Source organism: Hippoglossus hippoglossus, chromosome 12 (assembly GCF_009819705.1).
Source record: "Hippoglossus hippoglossus isolate fHipHip1 chromosome 12, fHipHip1.pri, whole genome shotgun sequence".
Classification (NCBI taxonomy): domain Eukaryota; kingdom Metazoa; phylum Chordata; class Actinopteri; order Pleuronectiformes; family Pleuronectidae; genus Hippoglossus; species Hippoglossus hippoglossus.
The window spans coordinates 10,136,594-10,157,751 of record NC_047162.1 but is presented as its reverse complement, the minus strand read 5'-3'; the positions used below and the strand labels follow the sequence as shown (position 1 = coordinate 10,157,751).

At 40.0% G+C, this 21,158-nt stretch overlaps 1 protein-coding gene across 3 annotated transcripts in view; it reads right to left on the bottom strand.

Annotated features, from left to right (window-relative positions):
* LOC117771559 (astrotactin-2) overlaps nt 1-21,158 on the bottom strand; it is a 248,692-nt gene that overhangs the window by 192,116 nt on the left and 35,418 nt on the right. For all 3 annotated transcript variants that reach the window (XM_034602058.1, XM_034602059.1, XM_034602060.1), the window contains exon 2: nt 14,944-15,131. In XM_034602058.1, the coding sequence (XP_034457949.1) occupies nt 14,944-15,131 (188 nt within the window). The remainder of the gene's footprint in view (nt 1-14,943; nt 15,132-21,158) is intronic.

Genomic DNA, 21,158 nt, shown 5'->3' with positions numbered 1-21,158 from the left:
AAGAACATGTTGACCTATACACATATGGTGTCACTCCATGCAGAAGAGAACAGTGAATAGTGGTCTGCAACGAGCTTCCTGTCCTCCTTAAGGACTAATTAGAGGAAATTAGAATTTTTTTTTTTTTTCCACTTGCCCCAAGTGTACCACTGGCCTCATATCCTCGCTCGGAGTGATGGGGGAAATACCTGCACACACCACTTTAAAAAGAAGAGGTGCTTAAGAAATTGGTTCATATATGATGAATGCTACAAATGAGGGTTATTACCTCTGCCAAGGAGGTTATGTTTCAGCTTCCATTTTCAGCCAAATTACAATAAAAATACCAAACGGATTTCCACGAAACTTGGTGGGAGGATGGGAAATGGTTCAAGAAAGAACCGATTCAATTTGTAGAAGATCCGAACAAAGGCTTCACGTTGTGATATGGGGGCGTTTTTGACATTCTTACCAATTTCCAAGAGAATTTACATGGATCTAGATGAATCTTTTCAGTTAGTGGAATGATATCTCTGAGGTTGTGCAATTTGGTGTAAATCCAAATAGAAATCAGGCTATAGCGGATTTAAATGTGGTTTCACTAGGGGGTAGGCTTTTTTCAGCTGCTATACGGTAACAAACATTGGCGCAGATCAGGCCAAAGAAGTGGATCCAAGAAATGTCTTTATGTTGTGAGATGGGGCTCTTGGCAGAAGTATACACTCCACTGAGTGTCCTAGTTATATATATATCAATTGCAGGAAGTTTATAAATGTTCCTGTTCACTCTCCTCAGTGTAATATTCCTGCTTGAGATGGGGAGATCACAGACGTTTACCATAGTAATTGACAACACTTCATTTATCTTCTTTATTTAAAAAAATAATCTGAATTATTCACAACAGGCCTTATTATAAAGTATTTCTCAAGGAATCATCATTTATTTCTGACACCTTTTCTGAAATTCCCAAGAGATCACATCTCCTGTTAGATGATGAATCTGAAAGATGAACACAGATTATTCAATCATGACCGAACCGTGCAGCACATCTGGAGTTAGAAGGAGAACGTTGGAAAATGTCATGCTGCTCGTTTGTTATCTATAGGATGAATCCTCAGTATGTTATAGCACTATAGCGGCTCTGGTTGAGAACGATAAGAGAGTTCAAATAGGCAGGTCGTTGATGTGATGGACAAGTGGGGAGAGTGTAATTGATGAGATGGTGCATCTTGACCGTAGGAAAGCGGTCAGCATGTTTTCACCCGTCGGGCAGGAGTTACATTAGGCTGCTTGTCAATCTGCCAACACAGAACCACTGTATGTAGATGTAGATATTAACATAGTTTAAATGTGATACTACAACGCAAAGAAGTCAATGTTGTTGCTCAGTGACGTATCGCAGGTTGTGTTAACCCTCTAAACGAAGTCTAGGTAAATGGAAAATAGAGTTTTTTGATTATTAAAAAAATGCAGTATTACATATACAAACTGGTATTTTAACAGGTTTACATAGAGAAAATGAATGAATATTTGGTATCTATGAAGATGGCCGATGCTAGTTAAAAAACTTAAATCATTGAAAGTGTATATATATATATATATATATATATATATATATATATATATATATATACACACCGTTTTATAGAAGTTTTGGTGAGGAGATATTTTTAAAGTTTTTTTTATGCAACACTTCACAAAAAATACAAATGCAAAAAGTTAATGTTGACAATCATGCAGAAGAAAAATTGTGGAGTTACATTTTAAAAAACTGACCTTTGAAGTGTTTAAGTACTGCAAATGACTTAGATTAATGGAGGGGACATTTTTAAAAGAGCCTTACGAGTAAAAAAAAAAAAAACATGTCAATTGGTACTAATACAAATAAAAAATCTGTGGTCTCTTTGTTTTAGCTTAGAGGTTTAAGTTTTGACATTACCCCAGTGTTAGCGAGTACAAGGACACTTAAGGTAAAACATTTGCAGCTAAGAGGACATATAGGGACACTGAGGCCCGCTCTTGAAACTAGGCACATTTAGAACGTCCCAGTAGATGAGGAGGGTCACCCCAATGTGACCCCATTCTGAACAACAAGGAGAACACTTACTGCCGTTTGTATGTGAGCACAAAATTGCAGGTTGAAGTAATACGCTTTCCTGAAGGTTGGAAAAAGCTACAAGGTTCCCTCTTACGAATCTATAGCGATACTTGAAAATATAAATGGAGAAATTAAAGACCCAGATGCCTGAAGAGGTGTTAATGGGAGGAACATCCTCTGTTGGGCAGAGACGCGGCGCGTTGAGAGAGGACATTTGTGCCTGTCGAGAATCGCCGATAATGACGACCGTGGGGGTGAGAGCGGTGGCACATCGCTCTGTGACTACAGAGTTTTGTATGTCATTAACCGCGGATTGTTAGTGTAATGCTCAATTCTCTACATGCATTGTGATATAACGCACACAGCATGGCTTGAAGTGAATATGGAGATAAGGCCTTTATTAAAAACCAAAGCATTCGACAGTTCATGCGAGAGTGACAATAAATTCAAGTTGTTCAAGAGAGAGGTGGTCACCGAGACGTAAGCTGCTCACAGACATGCACTGAACTCCTGAGAAGCTCGAGACAGTCTCCAGAGGGGCCGGGGAAATTGGTTGCGTGACAATCAGCATCAGCATTCAATGAACAAATTAACAATTTAATTTTGCCATCATTTCAAAAAAATGATTTCATTGAAGCTTGAAGATTTGTTCCTCGTGCAACCAACTCAGGAACTGAGCAGAAACATTTCGGCAGGAAAAGAAAGATTATAGCTGCAGAAGCCGCTGGAATGAGTTCATAAAAGATTACGGAGGACGACGACTTTCAGCGGACCTCAAATGTCAGAGAGGGTACAGAGGACGCTGGGTAACTTCTAAAAATAACAAATAAGCCCTGTGGACAGAAGGCGAGATGATCATCAGAGGGAGGAGCTCAGGGCCGCTGCCCGTGGCGACTTTCACCAGGCTAGTGGAGACTGTGAATAATGTGAGATTGTCTGCGATTAAAACATCTCCTCAGTGCAGCGTGAACTCGAGAACAGCTCTGCAAACGTGTCTTGGCAGACCTCAACTGCAGAGTAGCCGGAGATGATTCTGACAGCTACATGTCTGCCAGGCCACAACGCCATATTGGTTAAATGCCAATACGTCTGATCCGCCTGCCCAGCCAAATACTTGCAACTCGTACATTATTTGCAAAGTCTGTCAGCGAACGGGGGGGAGAGTAACGCCGGGTCTTCGTCTGACGTGATGAGCAGGGCCAAGTGCCACAGGGCTCGACGTTAGCTAAGGGAGGTGCGTTAGTCTAGTGTTGGCAGCCGTGAAGGAGGTGACTCGCTCAGTCATCGTTCCAAGGAATAAAAAAAAAATAAAGAAGTCTCTTGTGCTCATGTAGGATGAAGATTATGAAGAGAATTGAATTTGAGTTAAGAAAAGTCTATCTGAACAGAGACATATTGAATCGACTCACTGTTTTCAGGCCATTGCATCTAATTGAAAACGGCTCTCTGCAAATGAACTTTTGAATTGATTTAACCAACATATTAGGGCCACACTCACTGTGTTTGATGGTCAGTCCTCTCCGAATCTTTATCCATATTTACAGCGCATGAGACGGCCACAAAGCCAAGAATGACGCTGGCGTCTTATGAAATATGAGGAGACGGCCCAGGGTTTTTGTTTTTTTTACTGATGGGGATACATGTGTCAGGGTCTGAAACAGAAGACTCTTCCTTTTCATGTGCCAACGCTGTCAATGTCACAGCAAAACAGCAATTTTATCCCCAGGCATTCTTTCTTGATTTGGCACAACCGAGCTGCAGCGCGTTGACATCTTGTCAGATAAAGGCACGTCTATCTCTATAGGGTTGGAGCAGCCACAGTGGACAAGGTGCGACACAGTAAGCTGTGGAATCCAGGCTTCTACGACCTACACTCCAGATTTTATACAGATGATATTTCTCCGGGTGCAAATGTTCTCTTCAGGTGAAGAATAACGTGAAATAACACCTGAATCCAGGAGCAGAAATCCGTTTTTCACTTGACACAGAGTGACTGCTGTGTGCTGGGGGGGGGGGGCGTCAAATGATAAGTGTCATAAGTGTTTTAGACTTGAGACACATCATCAGTTCAAGTCTGGGTCAGCTCGTAAATCACAGGTTTCTCTCACCAGGGATCAAGAGTTCAGATCCTGCACTGTTCAGTTCGGCAGTGAAATGTCTCAGCTGCACAAATCATATATTGTACTGAGGGCATTATGCAAATCATCAACATAAACCGGAATGTAAAAAACTATTTGCAGTTGACAGACAACTAGGTGCTCCCAAAAAAAACTGTTGAATATATTTTAGTTTAGTTCTTACACATAACTAACATCGGAAATATTTTTTTATAAATACAACAAAAATAATAAATGCAATTTGGGCTATTTGATACTAATATGTCAATGATTACGTCTAATTTAACTAAATTTCTATGTATTTTGATTACAAAAGGAAAAAAAATGAAAATATAAAGCACTAAAATGCCTTAAGTATAAATATTTTTCATACATAATAAAAAACAATAAATAAATGTCGCTCTAGTTGATACTCTATTTCTTCTTTCTGCAGTAATTACTAAAAATATTCACAACCAAAAATTGTTTTGTCCCTTGATTTGTTTTCTTCATTGGAAGTAAAGGAAGACCGGGTCTCTGTATCTAAGGAGGTGCAGTCCTACACAGTCCAATGAATAAATCTTCTTTGAGGTGACATTTAATGTTTGGCTGGAGCAGATAAGAGCAGAAAGCTGGATGTCATGCTTACCAGGGAACCAAAGAGTTCCCCCAGTGCAGCACAACTATTTTTAGATCATAATATTATTTATGTTACTGCTGCAAAGTAATGCAGGAGCAACTGGATTGAAAAGTAAAACTTTAACACAGTCTCACAGACTAAGAAAGTTAAAGATATTACAATGATAAAGTGATTACTGGTAAAAAAATATGTCTGATTTAGAGAATACTATTTTTGTTATATTTTAACATAGAATATGCTCAAAGACTAAATTAAATCCAAACTAAAGTTAACAGTGTGTTGTGCTCTTACACTTGCCAGTGCTCATTATAATTCCAAGGGTGACCGGACAAATAACAACATTGAAAACTTTCCACTTTGTATTACTCAAACAAGCCACATTAATCTTTTAGAATGCAATCCAGATATACACAAATCGGATCACTGACATTTGCTTTCAGATAATATTGTCTTTTCTCGGAGCCCAGGCTTCCCACTTAAGTGTTACTGATGCTTTTCCCTCCCAATGTCCACGATCAATGACTCACCCACAACCCTAACCCACAGAGAATTATCATCTGATTCTGCACTTTCATTGTTTTGGTTCCACTGCTCATCCACAGCAAAGCTAAAAGGCAACAGCACACAATAAGGGACAGCTAATTCATTATGAAAGTGAGAGGGACAAGACTATTTTTCAATTACATTAGGAGGATAAGTTGTTAATTGATGTATTAAGCAAGTCCCCAAAATGTTGATACCATAAATAAACACATTTAATCTCAAATTTATTTTCAACTTTCAGATTATTTAAATCATTCCAGCCGTATCTGTAAAACATACAGTGGAATGAATTTTTGTTTCTCATGACCCATGTGCAGTTTAATGGATATGTCAAGGCAATCAAAGTACTTTCTGAAGGTTCGAGTAATAATCTGAGCCTGTTTAATACTAAATACATAAATCAAGAGATGTAACCAATAATTTAAAAAGAAATTCAACAAATCCAAATAAATTTAACCAGACTGTCTTTGTTGTCTTAACATAACCAAAAACTGCAAGGTTTTGATCATTTTCTAAAAAAGCCAGACACTGAGTGTGCTGCCACCATAATGTAACTAGGAAGGCAGTTCAGTTGTGAAAGTAATTTCCAGGAGAAACACTTCTTACAGCTTGTGGAGCTGCTCCTAATTAGAGGGAGACAATTGTAGAAGTGAAGTGGCCAAAGGTACCATGTGCATGAATGTAGAACATTTTGACTAAGCCACTGCGTTACAGATGCTATCATCACTTGACAAGAAGACCAACAAACAAACAAACACCTATAACAGAGGTGTATGGTTATACTGGCTTGGTTGCCACAATATCTCAGGTTATACCTGCAGCTTTTATTTTGTAAATTAACAATGTAGACTGGACATATAGATGGACGACCCTTCTCCTCTTCCTCCCATTGTACAGAAATGAAGCTAAAAGATCCCCACTACAGGGAGTGTTGACATCATTTGGACCTAGAATTATGTTGTCGAGCTGAGGTAACGAGGTCCTGCTGATATAAATCAGGTTCAGCTGCCAATCATGACTTTGCACCTGTTATTATAGTGTCAAATAACTAATTAAAACAATCAACAGAAAAATCATAAGAACTACATAAAACGAGAGAAACCTCTTATCTAACGTCTGTTTTGACCTTTTGTATTGGTCCTTGTCCCATTCACTAACATGGAGGAGGAAGGGTTTAAGACCTACACTGCAGCCAGCCACCAGGGGGCGATCCAAACACTGGCTTCAGTTTAAGTGCACGGCCATGTCGTCCATTTTTTATATACAGTTAATGGTTAGTTAAACAGTTAGATACAAGAAATTATACAAAATGTGAATCGAAATCCCTCCGAGTCTGGTATCAGGACACAGTGGTGTGCGAGGTCGAGTCTGATTGGGTGTTGGAGGTCGTGTAGAGCAGGAAACATATTCAAGACCTATTGAGATCATTAAGCTCAAGTCATAGTTTATAATTTGTGTTTGATTGTACAAACAGTACATTAAGTCATAAAAGGGACAAAGCTATTATAATCAAGAACATGTTAACATACTGTGGTAATAATGTAGAATTTTAGTGGATCTGATACGAGCAATACAGCATTGATTAGCAACCCTGGAATAAAAGGGTGTAAATATATTCTCAAGATCCAATTTGAGTTATTACTAAGTGTTTTTTTGGAGGCGTACATGCTGACCATGAGAAAATGAGCACACTGAGCCTGAGACATGATATACCACTTAAACCTTTCCATGTGATGTTGGAGACATTTAAGCGATACACACTGAGCTGATGTAAAATAGCTTTATTAACTGCACAGAGGAATAATGAGCTCCTTCAGTGAATCACCTTTCATTATTTCTTTCCACTCTGGAAGCTTCATGTCAGTCTCTTAAGCCGCTAGCCAACCGTAATTATAATTAGCCCATGATTTTTGTATTCAGTAACATGCGTGTGTAAAATTACAGAAACCAAAAAGGTGACGAAAAGAATTAAAGCGCCGAGCAATTAAAATGTAACTCGCTCCGACTTAAATGAAATAATTGAGGGCGTCGTCACCCCGCAGTGGCATCACGCCTGCATGGTGCACGGTGAAAATTAATTTCTGTAGCCCCCGCCCATTCCACACGAGCCACAACTGCCTCGATGACCCACCACACTGATGGTCATATATCACCAGTGACTGCTTAATTATAAGGGAGCCATTTCAACCGTGTAGGGTGCACTATATCTTCATGCATATCTATCAGGACGGAGATAAGAATAGTAGCCCGCCCTTCCCATAGTGGGAGCTCTGGAATATTAAATGACCTCGCTCCTATGCTCCATTATACGAAATGAGCCGGGCTGAGTTTACAGATGAAATGTTTTCCGTTCATTTCGGTTTTTTTAAGTCTTTCATTTTGTTTTTCGTGGTCGTCTAACCACCGCAGTTAACATTATGTCCGGATAGTTAATGAAACGGGTCTAATTTCCATTTTGCGCGGCGCCGCGGACGCCCGTGATCTCGCAGAATAGATGATTATGTTCTGTAACGTGGCACATGAAGGGCTCTGAACTGCCAAGCCTGTACTGCATCTCATTTTGGTAAAATACTACCTGTCCTCCCAGTGAACTCAAACATGCCAATTTCTTTGAAAAATCCTCCACAGCGCCACACAGAATATAAGTGATCGCTGTTTCCTCTGAACTTCATATTTAAAGTCCCGCTGCAAATCACCCACAGTTCTGATGACAAAGAAATGCAATTATTTTTCACCTATGATTCCTTCTTTTTTTTTTTTTTGCACAAAAAATCCGCTCTACATTGCATCGTGCAATGGGCATTGCGGAAGTTTTCTGGTTTCTGCCAGGAGAGGAGAAAATTGCTTTTTCTCTGTGATCTGCTGCACCTGTGGGGCTTTGTTTAAAGGCTGCTTCGGTACATATCAGAGGCTGATCAAACCACTGGTGTGACTTCTTCCTGGAGGCAAACTGTGTGGTGTTATACGTTAATAATTCCATGAATCACATTATCCTTTTTTTCTCCCTTTTCTCTCTACACGGCTGGGAAAGTTCTTTCTGAAATGGTTTAAATTCTTTCAAATCATCTTTTGCCTCCAATAACAGATTTATCACTCTTTTTGTGAGAGAGTGTGTGTGTAAAAGTTGAATCCTCCCCAACCCTCCTTCACATTTTTGGGTTTTGCAGATGCATGATGTGGGACACCTAGTAGATCCCACTTCTCATCACAGACACTGAGACCGCGGTAAGACAGTGACAAACAGCAGGGAGCGGCAATAAATTACTTACTTGAAGCTGATACACAGAATACTACGCCTTCAATGATTTACAGTCACAGTTTGGCCACTGCGAGAACATCCCTCAAAAAAGGTACAAATCAAAAAAGGAGCCGAGCAAAGACTGGAAGCAGTTCGACAAGAAAAGCTAACGGCTACAAATGAAACCCTCGCAATAGTTTCTAAAGTGCTTTGATGACACGATGCAAATCAAAAGGGTTTTAAGATGAAGGCCTCTGGGCTCGGCCAGGGAGCAGTGAAGGTTGTAATTCCGAAATGGAGCAAAAAGTTAATACGGTATACCCGGCTGCTTTATATTAGATCACATAGGAGGCAGGACTCTGTCTTGTATTACAGTATTAAACAGTAATGTGATCTGAGGAAGCGAGTGGCTTCAACTCTTGACAACACAGACTCGCTGCTTGACTTGAAAAACACGACTTTCGCTGGCCAAGACAAGATTCTCGTTTCATTTCGTTAATGATTTCCTCGAGGGCGCGAGGGAGAGCGTGGTATTTTTCTCCTGATGACATTTAGGTTATTTCAAAGTTATCCCCTCACAGGCGACCATCAGGTTGGAAAAAAGGCAAAGTTGTTCAGTATATTGGCGAACCTTTAAATATGTTTTTGACGTGATTTCAGACATGTACATTAGCATAACTTCTTTTTGACATACTAAATGCACTGAAATTCGTTTTTGAAATCATACAACTATAAAATCGGGCGTGAATCATAAAAAAAAAAAAAAAAGCCCTACGGTGTCATGGGTTACTTTTAAACAATTCCCAATTAAAAACACACTTCTATTATGTTTTTTCTATTGAAAGCAATACATGAAGTAGGTGAATATAGCACTATATAGTAGGGATGTTTAACAGTGGTTGGTCATACATTTTTATCACAACACAAATGTCAGCAATACCAAAAAGTATACACTGATACTATGCTTATGCATTGTACAAGCACAGTGAGGAGGTATAACACATGAATATTTGTACAAATATTTGTTCTCTTTTTCAACTGCTCATAAAGAAGAGTTTAAAACCACAACCTCCACTCAGGAGCAAAAATCTGGCTTTAAATAGGAAATAACAAATAGTAAATAGTCATAGTAAAGTGATATTTATTAAAATAGACCAATACTAAATTAAACATCTAAGTTTTGGCCATATTGCCCAGCCCTAGTATAAATTTGTAAGGGAAATTATCGTGAAAAGAGGATATAAAGTTTTGTGATACAGTTTTTGAAGGTTTTCAGATGAAGTTTTAGGGACACTTAGGAACAATGTTTTCCGGAGGCAATTCAAACCGAGCGTAGGCATTTAAACATCCTCTGCACCATCGCTCAGCAGGTGCTCAGCACTCAGCGTTTCCCCCTGTGATGTTCTGGATTACTGTGAAACTGTTGACACATTTTGTGCACAAGCTGTTGTATATTAGGAATTAACATCTGGCAAAAAAAATAAATAGTGAAACTGCTTTAAGCTTTAAGTCATAGCATATAATATCATAACTGCAAGCACGGTAAAGTGCCCTTGGCTGTTTGTGTGAATAAACTGCTACCCTTTGGGTGGTAAACATATCTTTATGAGCACCAAAATGCGGTGCCGATATTTATTTCTGCTTGCAATAGCAAACAAGCCATGACAGGTTTTTATTCAACTCATTCAGAACAAAACAACGATAGAAAAACAACAATTTAGGAAGAGCCGATGACACTGTCAACACACGGCAGACTGTTATTAAAATGTCAAAAATGTAGTCAGTTGTATGAATAATAAATTGGAAAAAAAAATGACACCGTCAAATCAAAGTACTATTAGTGAGTCACTCGGTGGAAAAAATATATATAATGTCTCTGATCTGTGTGACAGTCGATTGTCATTTCCACCTGCGTTCCAGCTGATACCCACGTCTGTCGGCTGCTGTCGTATGACAGAGAGACAGAGCAGGGGGAAGGACAGAGAAAAGCAGAACGACTTGGGGGAAAACGACTGCTTGAGAGAGTGAGAAACTGGCAGATCAATGCCAGAAGAATAGAGTGCTCACACTTCAGTCTGGGCCAGAACTGACAGCATCAGACATAATGATGTTCACTCAAAGAGCCGCAAGAAACCTCGGGGCCATGAGGCCAAACCAGCGAGTCTCCTGCCCTGGTCTGACTCCCTCGATATACTTTACCTCGTCTTTCCTCTCCGTCTTTGCATTGGATACAATAATGTCTGTTTTTATAGAGATACTGGTAATAAACCATGAATGCATGTAAACATCAACATAAACACCTGAAGTACCTTCAGAAGCCGTTTGTCTAGCACAAACTAAATGCTGATACAAGAATGGCTGCGCATGTGATGAAAAGTGCTTTTTGCACAGATGGCCACACATTGAGCCTCCCATTGTTAGACTTTGAACAGCTGATGTGGTCGTTTGAGGTACTATTAAAGGCAACTTGTGGAGTTTTTGACCACAGATGGTGCTATAGAGCAACATTTCAAAGAGCAGCTTCTCTACTTGCATGTTGCACAAAGAAACTGGAGTCCTATGGGGACATGAGCTGCAGAGGAGAGGGAAAACACTGCAAAGAAAGTAAGTTCAGCAATTTCTAGTTAGTCAGATGAATAGTACTTAAAATAGTTCATGAAACCTAAAGCAACAAAAACAATAACAGTCCTACAACTAAAATTTACAACCTAGCGATAGCATTAGAGTGTGAATAGTGTAAAAGCTGTTAGAGACGATGGAGACTGGATTTCTTTCACAAGGCCGATCTACAGAATAGTCACTGATATTATATTCACATTGCTTTTCATATAAACCTCTGTATGTCTACATTAGGCAGGATGATATAAGAGGTTACAGCGGAGTAAACGCCTTGAAATGGAAGACTTACAAACACTCGTAACAAGGAGCTGCCATTGATAAATGATAATAGATTTCTCTAAACCCATTGCCCTGCATTTTAGACATGTTGCGGATGCACAATGGGCTTGATACTGAGGAGGAGTACAGAGAACTTAGTTATTCTTAGAATGGATGAGCAGACGTAAATCAATATTTTAAGTTTCTGAATCCTTCATATTTGATTATCTGAAATAAATGTGTGCAAACTATTTGCAAATCAATGTAATTTTGTGGGCATTGTTTGTATTTATTTAGTGTGTAGGAATGAATTCCTGCGATTTAATAACCAGCCTTTTCCACTAAAATCGTTTTGACATGTCACAAAAAAAGAAATCAGGTGTAAATAATCACATTTGTCATGGATGAACACAGCCATTGCTTACAAAGACATTTGAATAGAACACAGCCAAAGTTGATGTTATTAACTACAATTGCTTGTGCTTTTCCTGCCATAACAGTCATGTGAAGATGTCTGCTGTGAAAAATGTCTCTTTCAAGATCACATTACCAGTAAAGAATTGATTTTCAAAATAAGCCGTGCCAGGCTTCATGCCAACAGAAAAGATTCAACATTTTAACAATTATCCAACATTTTCTGTTTTATGCATCTTTCCCATAATGATAGTCACAGTCATAGGAGGTAGTTAAATTAGGGGGAGATGAGGGGAAAAAAGAAAAACAGATCCAAAAAAGATAGAGGAAAAATGTATGCAACTACTGTCGCTGTCTTCTGGTTATGTAACTTTCAATCCAAACTTAAAGCTGCTCTAAAGAATCCTTTCTTTAAAAGCTTGACATTTGGGTCATAAAAATACCATGTGGAGGTTAAATGTTACTTAACTGTCAAACGCTTTTATAAGAGTGTCAATAATAAAGTTTTATGTAATAGGGTAATAACTGTGTACACAGTACAAACATTGTTTAGTGTTGAACTCAAGGACAAATGCCAAAACTGTAACTGGCCTCATCCGTCTGTAAAAAGCGAAGCCACGAGTTGTCTGTGCAAACAGCTTATTATGACCTACAGTTATGTTTTATTGTGAGTCAACCTCCAGTGTCTGAGCTAATTACCATGGGAACAAATGAGGTAGTGACAAAGTTTTCATGAAGGCAAGTTGGATAGGTCGACAAAACACTGGACATTCACACAGATGACCTCAGTCAACACCATCTCATTACCTCATGTTTATTACCGTGACCATGATACTGAAGCCCCTCTAGTCTTAAAGAAGTGCTCATATTAACCCAGACCACACTCCTTTCCTAACCCTAGCCAAGTCGTGACCGTTCCACAAACTTGACCACGCTTCCTATTATAAACATGCCCTGTGCGCCTACGACTGGGTTAGCCAGACAGCTAATATTACAGTAACCATGGCGACAAAGGCCAGGTAGGCTTACTGCCAGTATGCTCCCACAGGTGGCATCCAAGTGATGAGGAAAGCAGCTATACATTTAATGACATTTAAGTTTGGCATAATTCTTGTCAGAATCACAGTGTCAACGGTTCAACTCTCCAGCTGCGGTCTTAATTTGGCACCGAAAGAGACACTCGCGCACAACAATTAAACTGCACCACACATACAATCATGATGTGTCTTGTTTGTGCAAGTTTCCGCTGCATAGAGTTATGCCAGCCTCACGTACACCTCCTCGCTGGAAGTCTCACCAAAAGTGTTTCCAGGGTGAAAAAGAAAGAAGAGGTAGCGAGGTGAGAGGATTCGAGGGAACACGGAGACGGATCGAGTGAGGACACGGCGTACGGGGGAGGGAAGACTGACAGAAATAGAGAAGGTGGTAGGTTGTACACGGAGAGGTGAGGTATGAGAAGTCAAAAACAGAATGGGTGCTAAACCGCCACATTGGACCGTGTGTACATTGTCTATGATTTATTGCAATAGCAAATCCTTATACACTTTTATCATACACATACATGAATACAGCTTCAGGCTTATGTTTGGATACAGAAAACTCAGGTCCTCCACAGAGCATTGCCTAACCAGCGTCCTGCTCCACCTGCTAATGGAGGTTCATGCATATTTCAAAATGTAGACGCTCCTCCATACCCTAACCCCGTACCGTCACCGACAGGTAATATAGCGACCAGTGCATCACAGATAAAGCTGTAGAGCTTAGCATACATGTCCACACCAGACTTCTTGTCTAGAGAGTCATTATTATTTCCTGCCAGTGTGTCAGTTTCACCGGCGACGATGCTTCCTGTGAGAAATCCTCAGAGCCAGCTGAGAGGACAAACACCGACACCACGCTCATTATGCAGAATGGAGATAAGTCATTGCTTATCTAAAGCGCGTGATCACATTGAGGTGTCTCAGCACATCGGAAGATTAACGGGAGCAGTGACACGTTGGAACTGTGACCGACAGGTTATCAGCCCGCATGAATAGTTAAGTAGGAGGAGTAAATAGATCCTTTATATATATATATCTGATGGTGGGAGACCACGTTGAACATCACAGTAAAAGCCTGGTAACACCAATATTTAAAATGCTGAAGTTCCAAGGCAAAGTCTATTGATCTCAATGGAATCAATAAGACCAGATACTCGGGAAGTGTAAAGCTAATCTATACAATACAATTTTTTGTTTCACTTTGAGTTCAACTTTGACACAACTTCGCACCAGTGACAAAGGGCAAAGTGCCAGTGCTTGCTAGTGCTGACCTTTTCGAATCATTATGAAGCTGTTACGGGACAAATTAGACGATGGCGGGCCGCCACAGTGTAAGTAATTAATGGGAAACACTGACGGGGCTGTGTTGCACCATCAAATATTAATCGACTTCCTCTGTTCAAGTATAACTCAAAAAAAGAGGAATGGTTTGCACAAAGTTTTTAGACAGGATTTTATGGTAATATGTCTTTTGTATAAATTGTGTAATCGTATTGTCTCATTAGCAACTGAGCTAACAAGCTATTTTACCTCTTCAATAACTCTTCATCAGACACATAGTACCAAGAACAAGATGCCAGGGGGATTAAATGGCACATTTTAAAGTAAATGATAAAGAAGATTGGGGAGTTTTTATGTCACAAGCACAAACATGACTGGTTAGTGTGTTGGTGCTTGGTCTGGAAACAGTAACCTGTGAGTATTCTCCGAGAAAATAAGCTTGGAGGTGTTTTATTGTGCCACTTTCTGTTGTGACCTTAAGGCTGACAATCACCACTTGGAGAGATCTCACCTTGTACAGATTAAAAATACCCACACATTCTATTCATGACACTGTACGACACTTTCAACTGCCACATATTGTTGTTGTGACACTCCAGAAAGAAGGTGAGAACAAAAGCAGCCAAACGGACAAGGTGTTTTTTTTTTTATATATGCAGTTGCCATGCCACATATCTATTCACACACCTACTTGTATGCACATCCACAATTGTTAAGCATTAGCGTTTGCAACTTACCATCACTGAGATGTGGAGCAGATGCATATGTTCATGGAGCACATGGGCGGGCTCCTGGGCCGTGGGGTGCGTCGTCTGAGCTACGAGCTCGGACTCGGTCATAGAGACGTGGAAGTACAGCGTCCCATTCTCCAACCACTGCTGCTTCCAGTGTACCTGAGAAATGTCTTCGCCCGTGCCCGACATCTCTGCAGAGAAGAAGGAGGGAGGGTATCAGTTTGTGGGATCGACATTTAATCCGCCAGAACCTAACATTTAAACTGTGTTTGCTGAAGCACATAACATAGAAAAAGAAAAGCCAACAAAAAATTGCCTCAAGAATAAACCACAGTTCAAATGTGACTGTTGTGCATTAGGATTCTTGTGTGGTGCTCTTTTTCGGCCCACATCGCCACCGCGCTGAAACTAGAAACCTTGAACTCCAGAATAGCTGGACCTCTTAAGCTGTCATAATTCTGTGCTGCTGTGTAGTTGGCTCGGTAAGACTTACTGTCAAGCTGCTGCATTGCATAGCTGCTTTGATGAAATCTTTATGACGACAACCTTTTCACCCATGGAATTAGTCAGGGATTAGTCCAAATTCAAAATGAATTAACCGCAAGCATCACAATTTGTTTCTGCCATTCCAATCAAGACAGCGCTCCAATTATCACCAAAATGAGCAACAGATGGAAAAAGGCTTATTCCTGCTAAAACCATTTGTTTGCATTTCTCTTGTCAGGCAAGACAACGGGACCCAACAAAACTAAAAAATACAAATAGGATAAACAATGAAGTGACAATGGCTCTGAAGCTAAATCCATTTTAAGTTGTAGAAATGCTTTCCTCTCCGTATCTGCATAAATCATTCTAAATTTTACAACAATATGAAACCATTAGCTCCAGGGCAGTGCTGGCATTAAGTATCTAAGATCAAAGGAAAACTGGAAGCATTTAAAACCAAAAGGAGAGGTGGGGGGAGCGTGCAACTTGAAAAAATAAAAATAAAAAACACTCAATTGCAAGTTATGAGGGAAAAGAAAAAGAGCAAGAGGGGATCACCAGTTTATCCCGATATGGATCGTGGCACAAGAATCTAATGCTATTAAGTGGGAGTGGTTTTCGGGAGAGGAGTACTGAAAAGCCTCGGGGAGCCTGAGATTGTGTGGCCTGATACAGTATTTGTCATGAGGCTGGGTGACAAGGGCATGGACATCTGCTGACATCCCCTATCAGCGCCAGGTAGCAAATGACAAATGGCTTTCGTTGCAGCTGGTTATTAACCCACTGACTCTAGGTCAGGGGACATGGGCGGCAGGCAGAGCGTTGTGCGAGCTCAATAGTGCCACGGGCCTTCAGGTGCAGCGGGGGAGCATGTAGAGCAGACAGCCACACATAAAATGACAGAACCTATAACATAAGGTACATATACCTTATATAATTAAACCCTCAAGCTTGTGGGTAAGAATATTTGATATAGTAAAGGAAGAGCGCTGGAATAAACAATTATTTTCTTTATCTTTTCCTTTGTCCATTTACTTGATCGATATTGGTGTTCTTTTTATAATTTCAGTGTAATCCCCATATTGATTTTTGTCTTAAAATAAAAGGTGGAAAAGCAGGAATAATTTCTTGATAAATTAATAGGTATTTTATAATTCAATTATCAACAATCACAACTATTGCCAAATAATCTTCTGACTCTCGATTATTTCAGCACTAAATCCATTTACACATTATCTCAAATCTTTTCGGCACTCTGTGGAAGTGCACTTGAAACATCCTCCTTATTGCAATTGGCCGGCGAAATGTTCTACATAGTTTTGCTGACTACAGCTTATGATAAAATTTTGTAGGGTGTGAAATTATTAAATGCCCTAACTGCTGGCTATTCAACTCTTTACGTTTAATCTGTCGGCTGAAAACTCGCTGCTTGAACTTTCACCTTGACAGAAGATAAAGCTTTGTCTGCTGGGCCGACGGTGAGGTGCCGCCTGCCAACCGGTACCTTTTTAAACAGAGCTTATCGTGCTCCTGTCACATTCACCCTGGAATTTATCTTACTTGCTTTATTGTATGTGCGTTTCAGATGTATAAAGAAATATTACGCAGCTATTTTACTTAAAAATGGTACACTGAATTCTATAGAGGAGAATGGTGCATCTATCATTACCACCCGACACGCAGAATGCCTTTTCTTGCACTACCTAAGTTAGTGGGTATGATCTCCCACAAGTGCATAACCGAATGATAGTCGGCATCTCAAACTAAAAGACCCAGCAAATTCAAGTGTAATTCCAAATTAGATTAGCCAAGAAAGACCTAGTCAGTCTGCGCTCATCTCCGATAGTCAACTAGGAAAGTTAATATCTAGAATTCCACATGGAATTTGCCATATTCATTACAGTGACTACACTTGTTGAAAAGAGGGATCTTGTAAAATATATGACCGTGTTTGAATTCAATTAATGGGTCAGCACAGTCAGAGCTCAAGTGGAGCAATATATAGACAGAACTGTGTCCGTTTTCTGTACATGAAACCCATAACTGCTGCAACTCGAACTCCATCCAACCATTATCTATACCGAACATCCTTTGAGGGTAGTGTGGAGGGGGCTGGTGCCAATCCCAGCCGACATGCGGTGAGAGGCTGGGTACACCCTGCGCAGGTCGGCAGCAAATCGCAGGGTCAACGTACAGAGACAAAAGCGTTCATGCTCACATTCACATCTCCAATAAATTTACAGTCTCCAATTAATCTAACCCTCATGACTATGTTTTTGGACTGTGGGAGGAAGCCAAAGGACCAGAATTAATAGCACTTGTGGCTGCAGAGGACTTACAGTCTCGCATTAAATAACTGACTATGCACAACACTGATACTTAGCTTGGACTAATTTAAAAGTGATTTTCCTATAAAGAAAATCTTGCAGTGATAGAAATAACAACATGAAGGACGGATTGGACACTAATAGAGTTTCTAGGGCTGTTACCTTCCTTTGTACTATTGTTATGTAGATGAGGATACTCAGTAAGCATGCTATGCAAAGACAAAAGGACTGTTTGGGTGTGTGTGTCCTTGTCTTTTGTGCTGTGAGGCTTGTCATTGGGCACCCAGCCAGACGTTAGTGGGATATAGGTCCATGGCCTCAAGGTCTGCTTGTAATTCATTAGGAAGAACATTATTAATGTGTATATGCGCATGACTGTGTGCCTACGTGTATACTGCATGAATGTGACTGAAGCGAATATGCTCCCAGCAAGGGTGTTAACAGTAGAGTGTCTCCCAAACTGAGTCCAAGGACAACCCAAAGGAATGACATAATGAACATTTCATAGACCCAGGGAGAATGTCTCCATGGATCACAGGGAGATGGTGAAACATCATTTTGGACCCTTACAGAGTAAAACTGCCCATTGGAGGTACTTGTGTTTTTTATGTGTCATCACCACTTCGGCCATAAATCTCTAGTCTAAGACAAGAAGACATTGGGACTGTCACATTATTCAAAACTGCTCAAATGACCATGCCAGTGTTTTTGCAGTTCCTATAAATAGTTTTTTTTACTGCTGACCATTTTCTAAACCAAATGCATCACACTGTGTGCCACTGTGCAGGTGTTCATTTTGTGCCTTGCAATCAATCACTAATTACAGTCAGTGAAAATCCATCGGAAAAATGTGTTATGATAAATTTATTTTGCTAAAGAACACTGTATGGTAAGATTTCTGGAAATAAGGATGTCGGAAAAAGGATTGTGTGGATCTGGGCCGTTTTTTTTTTTTACAACTACACACAACAATAACTAACTTTGACACGAGGCAGGCACTTGTTCATCACTGACCACACTGGATGGCACAGCACATTTAGTCTTCTCTATATAGTCACTTTTGAGACAGGATACCATTTTTAAAACATAATTCACAGCCTGCCATGCCGGTGTGGATCTATGTGTAATAACCTTTAACGTTTTCGCGTGCTTCACTTTTACTGAAAAATCTGATTCAGCTCAGGGACATAAGAATTATGAAACCTTAGTTTAGTCACTTCTTTATGAAAGTCAGGACAGAGATCCTGAAAGCTTGGTCTAAATCCTGAATAAAGCCCTCTTACTCTTTGCTAAGTCCTCTCTGCAGGTACTTAAGATATAAGTGAAATCTCCTGAACAAACACTGTGAGCAGAACTCTTATTAAAGAGCTGGTGATCATATAAGTGCTCACTTTGTGTGTAACTCTGTAACATCTTCCTTTTTTTTTTTTTCTTCATCATTTGCAATAATTGCCTAAAAGGGCTGAGATACATTTTGGGTTGACTGTATTTACATCCGTTAAATTTTTCCTTGAATAAAAGTAATTTCTACCGAACACAGTCTCTCAGAGTGGAATATCTGATAGGATATGAGTCACCACACAGCAGGAACAAACCCTTACCTTCAATACTTGTATCCCAAATGCATGCTGTTTGCAAAGAAAAACACATGCAGTGCAAAGATTCAAAGGTTACCTATAAACACACAAAGTACTACCCCTTTAATTAGCAAGGCGTTGATCATAGAACCCAACAAACTGTTGCACAGTCAGATTCTCACCTTTAACCAGGTCTTCACTGCTTTGTTATTTGCTTTCCTTTGCACAGATAACCACTGCCATTTCAAATTTCAGAACACTGATCAGATCTGATCTAACTGCCGCTTTGCTGTGAGTTGGTTCCTTTCGCACAAGGTGGCTCTTTTTAGCAGCCAATTTCTAAATAGCTACTGTCCAGTAGCTGCTGAACAAGACACCAAACATCAGACCAATTAGCGAGAAGCCACTTGAGCAGAAACAACCAGATATTTCCCTCTCAAGTAAACCAGAGCAAAAAAGTCAATATTACACCTACATTCATCAAATTGACAAAGATTGGCCAACGATTCCAAATGAATGTTAACTCTATATCTGCTAGATTAATAAGCAATTGACAAAGGACTTGCTGTAGCCCCTGAATTCCAGTCACGGTTCAACTTACTCCCTCTACTTTGTAGTTTTCTAGGCCTCTTCCACACCACTTAATGTTTTCTTCTTGTAGAAGTATACAATCTTGAAAAAGAAAAGACAAATCAAGTATAGTCGTCACAAGCCCATTGCTGCCCCTTGCGAACAATTGAAGATTAATACCCACATTAACTGCAGGTCTCAGCAGTGACGAGCACCAACTGCAGCAGCAGAGCGTGTGTTTACCCCGGTTGCCACTGACGGCTGTAATGAGCCTATGTGATTATAAAAAGCCAGTGTTGTGTAATGAAACTGACTGAACAGGTGAAATGATCTGATTATATCATACACCTAATTTATTGCACAAAGCTCTGTTGCTTGTTAAAAGTAAAACCCACTCTAAAACTGAATACATATTTACTGTTTCAACATTTCAGCATTTGAATTAGTGGGGATTAGCTACTCCCTCCGGGAGAAAGACTGGAAATTATGTCATCCAAAAACAAATCCTGGGGCTGCTCTACTGATGATGAACGTTGAAAACTCACTTAACACAGACAGAAACCATGGTAACCCTATAAGGATATTACAGGCATATTTTCTGATTCACAGCTGGCACCTATTTGAATAAGTCGTTTTCAAAAATCTCATGAGCCCACAGAGTCGTAATCTAACTCGATGCCAATGCACCATCTCCAAAATGCATTACTTGAAAACATCTTCGATTCAATCAACAATGCTTTTATTTCCAAATAAAGACATGATAGTCTGTGTTTGGATAAACTTACTTTCACATCTAGAATTTTCTCTCATGGAGGTGAATTTTCCCTCTAAATACAAACTATAACCACACTCATCTCTTATACTTTTTCTCCAGACAATATCTTCCCCATCATCACTATCAGTTCTACAATCAGGCTGTGTGTTGATGAGGATAATCACTGCCACGGTTGCACAGCAGCTAACAGCGCGGCAGACAGCAGGCCGGAGTTCAAAATCCTTGCCATTAGAATATATTGTCTGGGAGCTGAAAAACATAAGCACGTACATGCATAGACAGTTCTCAGCTCGCCCACACAACAACACACATTCCCAAAAGGTTGGCATTCATCAGTTTAAAGGTGATCATGGCAGTGCAGAGTCAGTGATTGTGCAAGCCTGACAGCTCCGTGACAGTTTGTCAGCTCGGCAACAAGCATGTGTCGTCAACATTTACGATGATGAAAGCTGGCACCCTTAAGGCACTCTGCTGCCTGCCATT